Source organism: Sinocyclocheilus anshuiensis, unplaced genomic scaffold (assembly GCF_001515605.1).
Source record: "Sinocyclocheilus anshuiensis isolate Anshui unplaced genomic scaffold, SAMN03320099.WGS_v1.1 scaffold767, whole genome shotgun sequence".
NCBI classification, from domain to species: Eukaryota; Metazoa; Chordata; class Actinopteri; order Cypriniformes; family Cyprinidae; genus Sinocyclocheilus; species Sinocyclocheilus anshuiensis.
The window spans coordinates 1,103,590-1,112,984 of NW_015551124.1; the positions used below are offsets into that span (position 1 = coordinate 1,103,590).

At 34.9% G+C, this 9,395-nt stretch overlaps 1 protein-coding gene across 1 annotated transcript in view; it reads left to right on the forward strand.

Annotated features, from left to right (window-relative positions):
• Window positions 1-3,655, forward strand: part of LOC107663133 (tyrosine-protein phosphatase non-receptor type 21-like) — a 35,001-nt gene extending 31,346 nt beyond the window's left edge. Inside the window, exons 21-22 of the mRNA XM_016453292.1 lie at window positions 655-815; window positions 2,256-3,655. Of these exons, the coding sequence (XP_016308778.1) occupies window positions 655-815; window positions 2,256-2,384 (290 nt within the window). The 3' untranslated portion in view covers window positions 2,385-3,655. The remainder of the gene's footprint in view (window positions 1-654; window positions 816-2,255) is intronic.
• The last annotated feature ends 5,740 nt before the right edge of the window (window positions 3,656-9,395 follow it).

Genomic DNA, 9,395 nt, shown 5'->3' on the forward strand with positions numbered 1-9,395 from the left:
TATATAATGTACTAATTTGTATATATGCAATAAAAATTATATATGCAGTATGTAATTACCGCTAAATGTGTATACACAAAATAAATACATAATGCATAATACATAACATTTTTAATAACAAAAATGTGTGTGTGTATATATATGCACAATTCAAAATAAATAATTATGTATATTTTTCTTAATTCAAAACGTTTATATATATATATGCAAAAATTATTTAAACATGCTGTATGTGATTACAGCTATATATCTGTGTATACACAAAATAAATGCATAATACATAGCATTTTTAAATATGCAGTATGTAGTTAGTAGTTACAGCTCTTTCTTGACACAATGCCTACAAGTCATGTAAAAATCTTATTGCTTTATTTTAATTTTTGTACATTATCATAGTTTTATAATTATGAATATAATAATTTTAAACATGTAGTTATGTTATATAAATAATCATATCAAAAAGTTTTTTTTCTTGTCCTTCTGATTTTGGGGTAAAGCATGAAACAGTATTTTGATGATGTTCGTATCATGCATGACTTTAAGCTTTGAGAAGAGTATTCTTGCGGCGTGTCCCTTAGCTGGCCTCTTTCTGTTGTGCAGCTTTGTGTTTTCGCCTGGCGTGGCTCTTTAAAGCGCTCTATTTCTGTGTCTCAGCGTACTTGGAGGAGATCCAGTCCGTGAGGCGACACACCAACAGCTCCTGCGATCCAAAGAACACAAACCTGCCGGTCCTGGTGCACTGCAGCGCAGGGGTGGGACGCACTGGTGTGGTCATCCTGTCTGAGATCATGATAGCTTGTCTGGAACATAATGAGGTACATGTGTCCTGTGCTTACAGTGGCACGAACGCATGAGAGATTTAGTGCATGCCACCAGCTTTTTTCAGGGCGGAATGGTGACAGTTACCAGGGTAAACAACGTACACTTCTTACCACTGGCAGAAAGAAATGTTACACTTCTGCTAAGCGTACAAACACATGGTTGCTAGGAATAGAGGTGATGACGTTCTCTGCAGATGTCAGCATGTGGACAGGTTTGTATTGCACTTAGACCTGGTATACACAGTCAATGTGACGAAATCACAGCCGAGAGGCACGGAAGTGCAGACAGTGGTACTGTTATGTAACTCGAGGACGATTGTTCAGCCATTAAAACACTGAAAATGCTGTTACACAATTTTCCAAACATCGATTGCAAGAACTTGATGTAACCTAGGAATCTTGAGACAGACACATTGAACAGACTATACTTTAATGCAATGCTTAAATCAAAATTAAGTATGGTGCATAGGGTTGCGTCGTACTTGTCACAGTATGAGAATTTTAATGTCACGATTACAGTATATATTACAAATTAATTACTTTCACTGGAAATACAATTGAAAAATGTTTTATTTAAAAATAACTGTTTTAATGTCTATTTTTAGTAAACCATTGAATGGACTGAAAATCACATCAAATAAAACTAAAATGTAAAAATGATTTACTATTAAGTATTAAAATATTAAAATGATTTAATTAAATTAATGTATAATTATTATTATTTATATTATTGATGGACAAAGCATTTATTGAATGATTAAATATCTGATATCAGTACAAAAAAAAACTTCATATTATAAAGAAACACTTGAGTTCAAACCTAAAGATTTAATTATTTGTATTTATATATATATTTTTATTTTTTGTGTACCATTTTATATACAGTTTTAAATCAAAATGGTTTGTATTGAATGAATCAGTCTGATATCTGTGAAAACAGCTTTATATGAAATTTGAAACACTTGATTTCAAAGTTAAAGACTCAAAATTCAAGTAATTTTTAAGTAAAATATTTCTAGCAAATAAATGAATCAGTCTGATATCAGTGCGAAAACAGCTTCGTATTATTAAAGACTTGAGTTCAAACTTAAAAACTCACAATTATATATCTAATTATGTTTTGATTATTATACTATAATGTTTTGTAATTAAATATAATTAATAAATAATTCATATTGATATATTTCTATTAATTATTCTATTCATTGTTTTACTTATTAACCTTTTCAGATTCAATCCTTGAAATCATTTTATGTGAAGCACTTTGAATTATCATTGTATTTGAATTTTGCTTTATAAATAAACTTGCGTTGCATTGCTCATTTATTTAATATTATAAAACACATAATTCAGACTCTTAAATTCGGATTGGCCGTATTCAAAACTGCTGTGAAATACTCATGTTTCAATGCTGACGCGTCTGTTTCCTGACAGATGCTGGACGTCCCGACTGTTCTGAACTTGCTGCGGCAGCAGCGCATGATGATGGTACAGACGCTTTCACAGTACACCTTCATATACAAAGTCCTCATTCAGTTCCTGAGAAACTCCAGACTGATCTGAGACCAGCGCTGGCACAGGGGTCCCACGAGCCTCTCACAACCCCTCAGTCCCCGCCGGAGCGGCGACAGCGTGGCTTCGCTTCCTCACAGTATTAGTGACGGGGCAAGTATGAAGGACGCTGCGCCACACTCTGTTTTACCAGTATTATTCACAGATTTCACTGTGGGCTTGTACACGGATGTCAGTCCCAGCACTTTTATTTTGCTGTACATAGACGCGAAGGACGCAACTCTCTTATTTAATACGATACGCTGAACTGCAGTGGTTCTTTTATACCGGGTGGGATTTTATTCGTTTACGTATGAAGGTTTAACGAGCCAAAATGAAAATAGCGGACACAGTGTTTAAAAGATGTGTGACAAGGTGAACCCCAATAATAGATGAATCTCACGAAAAGCCCAAATTTGGTGTCAAAATGTGCTTGCAGTTATGCTGAAATGCAAAAAAGGCTTGCTTTTCTGTATGCAAAATATCTAAATGCTCATTTCTTTTCATGAGATTCACCCATTTGCATCATGGGACGTCCGGTGTTACACGGCATGTTAAAGTGAAGCTGTTGCTTGAGATTTTACCATTTAACCCCACGAACGGGTTTCACCGATCAAACGCGTCTCAAGTTTGAATGCAGCCAAAGACAGAAGGGTTTATTTTCTGATCGCAGATGCAACCTATAAATAATTTACAGTATATATTAAAATTGCATATGAAAACTGTATTCCACGTATAATAATCATTAAGGCTTTCTCATTGCATTAGGGATGATTTTGCATTTTTCCAGCTCTTGCCACATTTCCACCAGCATTCAATAACCTGACACACCAAAGAGCGTCACAAACTCGACTTCTGCTTTGGAGTGAACAATACTGTGGGTTTATTGTGAACAGTTTGTGACCTCATTATCTTAAACACACCAGCTATGATGGTCTACCAAAGAGTTTTCACCATATCGAATTATTTGAGTCTTAAAACACTGTGAAACTGCATTATCCATTCTGTTTTCGGAGGATCTGAAGGAGCAGAATGTGCCATAGCAAATCATTTGGACCTTTTGCGTTTGAATTTGCAGTTTGAATTGCAGTCAGGTCGTTATGTATGATAAAGCAGTGCAGATTGATGCTACATTCCACCGTAATGCTGCTGTTGCATGCTCTTAAAGGAATAGTTCACCCAAAAATGTACATTTACCTAAAATGTACTGAATTTGCAGAAGTCCATCACTTGCTCACCAATAGAACCTCTGCAGTGAATGGGTGCCGTCAGAATGAGAGTACAAACAGCTGATAAAAACACATCACAATAATCCACACCACTCCAGTCCATCAGTTAATATCTTGAGAAGACAAAAGCTGTGTTTGTAAGAAACAAATCCATCATTACGACATTTTAAACGGTCACCTCTGGCCAAAATCCATAATAACACTTCCTCCAGTGAAAAAGTTCATCTCCTGTTGTCTCTCACATCAAAATCCAGCCACATAGTTGTTTAGTGCCGTTTTGGCTTGAAATCTGTGCAGATTTCTCTACGGATTCAGATGTCTTTTTTTTTACTAGAAAAAGCATTATTATGGACTTAAAGATGGATTTGTTTCTTACAAACACGCAGCTTTTCACTGTACAAGATGTTAATTGCTGGAGTGGAGGGGTGTGGATTACTTGTGGATTATTGCAATGTTTTTATCAGCTGTTTGGACTCTCATTCTGACGGCACCCATTCACTGCAGAGCATCCATTGCTGAGACACTGATGCAATGCTGCATTTCTCCAAATCTGATGAAGAAACAAACTCATCTACAATCTTGGGTGGCCTGAGGGGAGTACATTTTCAGCAAATCTTCATTTTTAGCGAACTATTGCTTTCAACCCCGAACGTACCTGCAGCTTCCCGTTCAAACAAAAGCTTGGTGTGATTTATTTTAGATTTATATGAATTATTGTAACAGTCATTTGCAATTTTTTGAAAGTATCCCATTTTTGTGGAGCCAAATTTTGCCATGGGTGATTTACACAGAAACTTTCGAGAAACGTCCAGGTCATATTTCACTACAAAAATCAAAGGAAAAAAGCAATGCAATTTAAGTAATAAAATAAATTTGCAAAGTGCAATTGAAAGTATTTGTTGTACTGAATTTAATTTATTGTTTGCAGAAAGGACGATGTATTACTGAATTTCAGTAATGAGGATGAGATTTCTTTCACATGACAGTAATGAGAATTTGAGGGCAAATAGTTGCTTAATTGTTATGGGGAAAAAGGCAGAATAGTTGTCCCAGAATATGCTACAGTATAAAATTAATTATATTATATTTTTTTCTTTTGATTTTGGGTTGAAATATGATCAGAAATGTTTTTGGTAAGAGTCACTCTCTTTATTCAGTTCTGACTGGTGCCTAAAACAATAGCAGTGTGTCCTTGTTGGGCTTTGGTTAAACTGTAAAATAAACTATTTTTTGTTGTGAAGGACAGTCACTTTTTCACATTATCCCGTGCATCGGAATATCATGGAACATTAATTCAAAAACAGACTAAAACAGAACATATCCACAGTTTGAGTTCCTTCACCACAGCATTTATCCATCAATACTATGAATGAGGTAAAAGTCATTTAAGTGTTTTGCAGTACATGGTTGTAGAAGCACAATGTCTGTCTCAAGCCTTTTCATAATTCATGCCGAGTTTTGTTGGTTTAGATTTAGACGAACTGCTGCGATGTTTGAGGTTTGCTCATGTGAATGGACAATGATCAGTGTTCATCTGAACTGGAAAAATTAACTTCAAGACAGTAATGAACAAAGCTGAAAACTGGACTGTAAAAGCCCTTCCCAGAGCTGCTTTTTGGAATACATGTATATTAATAGCAGAAATTGTTTATATTGCTGATTTTAAGTGTTATTTACTTTTAACCACATTGCATTTGAAGCTAGTAAAACTGCTGTTTACCCCAGATGTTTCGGTTGTGTAGAGCGAGATCTCAGCCGTCGCTGCCGCCATCATGAGTGCGTGTTCTGATGATGTACAGCTGTCAGAAGAGCTAAATTATATCCCATTGTAAACAACTATATTTTTCTTTCAGAAAATAAATATTTTAAATTGTTAAAATAATGCTTTGTGTCTCTATCTTTTGCATGGTTTAAGTGCATTTTTTTTAATACAATATAGATAGATATAATGGCATTGACAAATTTCCTTTACAGCAAAGCAATGTTATTTTAGGATTATATGTAGTGCAATTTAATTATATGTATGATAAGTATATTATAAATAATGTATTGTAATTTGTAATTAGCTTTGATTTTTATATATTCAGTTTATCTTAATTGAACTTTTATTAATATTATTTGATTGGCATTTTTAATTATTATTTTTGTTTTTTGCTTTATTTCAGCTTTTTTTCATTTATTTTAGTTTGTCATTTTAATACTTTAATACTTATAATACTTTTATATATTAAACAATTTTTGACAATTCTTGTATTAGTAAAAATGTGACTGCATATGGGTAGTTGACAAATGTACCGTAAATGTGTCCAATGGTGTGACAGCAAAAATTTAGGGAAAAAAAACGAACGATGAAGAAAAATCTCTGTTATGCTATTTGTATATTATTAACAAGAAATTAATTATTAATAATACATTTTCTACATTTTGCTGTTACACATGTACGGTATATATGTCAACAACCCATATACATATAAATACTAAAAAATTATACTGATTCTGCAAATCAAGTCATTTTATTGGTTTATTTACAATTTAAGTAAATGTTTCATTTAATTTATATCTCCAATGTATCCCAGCAGCCACTAGAGGGCGGCATGTTTCATGTGATGGTTTTGTGGCCGCATCAAAATGCATTGTCGGAATAATCTTGAAGAACATGAATGGATTTTAACCTTTTGATGCACAACAAGGGTATAAAGTGACCCGACTGAGTTTATTTTTTTTATATTTCTTTGCAAGAAATTAATTTCATCATTCAGAATTCCAGTAATGCCTTTAGGTTGACAAATTGAATTTATATAAACTGCAGGGTCTTTTTCATCTGCTCTTTTGGTTCTAGTTTTTTCTTCATTTGTTGTTTGCTCTTCTAGAGAGATATGACTCATTTTATGTGTCTGCATAACCCTAGTACATAATCCTGACCATTTTTCTGGTAATGTTGGCAAGAGGCCTTATTCTAATCCACATATCCACCATATGTCTGCCAAAGCAATATCAATTTCATCAAATATAGGTGGTGGGCCTTCTTTTATCCCTAAATAGTCATCTTTACATTGTGGTATTTTCCATGTTTTGATGCATTTCCCTTCAAATCTTCCTACGTCAATATTTCCCTTCTCATAACATTCAAATTCTTGATCTGCCATTAAGTGTATTTTTCCTTGTGGCTTTTGTATTTTTTTTATTTCCGTACTATTGGCCATTTACGGGTACGTACACACTGTAATTCAGTTGCTTCTCTGTAGTTTGTTGTAGACTGGAGAAACTGGCACCAGTATGGGCATAAATAATGCAATTTTTTGGGTACAATTTCTAAAGGTATTTATGTCTCTGCCTCTTTCTATTAAGCATTTACCTCCCAGTTCTATTACATCTAAATCACAGGTTTTCAAACTTTGGGTCGCAGAGTGGGACAAGGTGGGTCGCTCAAAGTCACTTGGCTGTAGCTAAATTTGCATTTCAATGACACGCACACACATACTCACACACAGTTCAGTCAAGGGCTACACGATATACCAATATTAATTACAAATTGCGATATTGCTTAGTGCGATTTTCGAATCGCAAAGGCCGCAATTTAAAACATGCGTTGCGTGTTTTGAAGTGGGGGCACACACTAGTTGTAACAACAGCGAGGGTCTCAGAGTGATGGTTCATTATTAAGAGGAGGCTCATCTGTAAATGAAGAAATTAAAACATAAATATTATTAGTGAAAATTTACAGTTGTACTATAACATAAAATGGTTATTTTTCTTAAATATTTAATTTCTGCCATATTAAACTTTTAATTAAGATTAAGCTTGCAGTAATGTCAATTTATTTATTTTTTATCTCAAATATTTTGGTGGGTCTTGAAATATTATACTTGTTTAGGTGGGTCGTGGAATGGAAAAGTTTGAGAACCCTTGTCTTAAACCATTCATCATGAAATATTCTACAACTTGAACTGTGTATGAGTGTTGGTACAATATATAAGACTGGTCTTGCTTCAAAGCAAACTGCAGTTTTCCCATTTTTCTTTTTCTGCTGTGTAATTTACCCATGTATACCAATTATTTTCTTCTACGTTCTCCTATAAAACATTTGAATTGCTTATTTTCTTCTAACTCATATTATGATTATCATCTACAATGTGTCTATTTTGCCTAGATATGTTTTGTTTCCTGTCCAATTCTTGTTCTTCTTGAATTAAGTCAAAGCCACTGCTGGATTCAACCAAGGGTTGACAAGTTGATTCTAGGGAAGTCTGGGTGCTGTTGGCTACAGCTTGAGCTTGTAGAATTAGATGCATTAGGCATGTGATGATCATCAGATATCTTTTTTAATTTGTCATGAGTTTGCACTTCATCTTGTGTTACTGGTCTTTCCTTGTCACTTTCTCGCTTATTGTCTGTTTCAAGTTTCCTTCTCTTTCTATGTCCTCTTTTCCATTTGTTGGCCCACATCTGCTCCCAAATATTTTGATCTCGTTAGTTGTCCCATCAATCATTCCATCTTCACCAGGGTGACTCTTTGCGAGTCGTTGCAATGGTCTTTCCCTCGTTGGCAAGGGAGGGTCGTTACTAGCACGCCCTTCATCCCTCACTTCATGCTGTGTGGGGTTGTTGAAGCTGGATGGTGTATTTTAAGGTGAGAGATGTGGTGGTGTCTCACTCTGCAACCATTTTGCTGCTCAATGCAAGATTCTCCCTTTAGATCATAACCGCACACTCACTGGTACTTCTTGGTGGAGCAAACCATTCCCTGGCCTTGATAGCACTGCTGTCACCTGTAAATGGAAACCTTCAGAGTTTTTGTTAGTGATATCACCTTACTATTTTTCAATTAATTTCAATTTTATTCTCAACAATTTACTAATTCGCTTATTTCTGTTTTTTTAAACTAAGTTCCACTATATCACCGGATAATTTCCTAGGCCTATCTTGCTCACTAGCACAGGAAAACACTCAACCCACTTTATTATGTTAACAGTCAGAAAGACAATATTTGATCCTTTTGACACAGAATCAGCTTCATCGTGATATGCTGAAAAGAAAGTTAGATGTGGGGTGGACAGAGCAAGCTTGCTTTGCTCTGCTTTCCCATCTTATATGCTGCGCAAGTGTGGCAGTGTTTTTCTTTCTGCCACAACAATAACCTAGGTACTGACCAGGAAACTTAACCAAATTCATCCATGGTCATTATTTGAATGGGCATAATTTGCTCTGTGGGCCCACATATTAAAAATTGCATATAGCTGTTTTGGCAAAATGATTGATTTGCCTCAGGGTCTCGTCAGACTCCTTCTTTCACTCCATACAGCACCATCATTCATACTTTTTCACTCCCTTTAACAGCCCCTTTTGGCCAAAAACATTTTTTTCTTGAGATTTCAGCTGATTGTGAGCTAAATGATTTTAGCTGTGGAATGCCATGGATTCTGAGTAGGATAACATGATTTTTTTTTTCATTAGACTCTACTGAGCGTAGACCTGGTAGCATTCCACATAGTTTCTAGATGTCATGCAACTGGGCAAAGTCAGTCACCATAAAGTTTAGTTTAACACCACTGTATAAACCCTTTTTTCCCAACAAAATCTAATAGATTAATTGGTTTAGAATAATTGGCCTAGACATTGTGCACTTAAGAGAGCCAATTATAATTTCTCAAATGTCACTTGTTTGTCTAATTTAAATTTTAGTCAAACACTTTTTTGTTATTGCTCATGAGCTACTTTGAGAAGAGGATTGGAGATCTCTGCATAATCTAGGATCCATGGCCATCAACATTTCCATCTTGTTATCCCCAGTGAT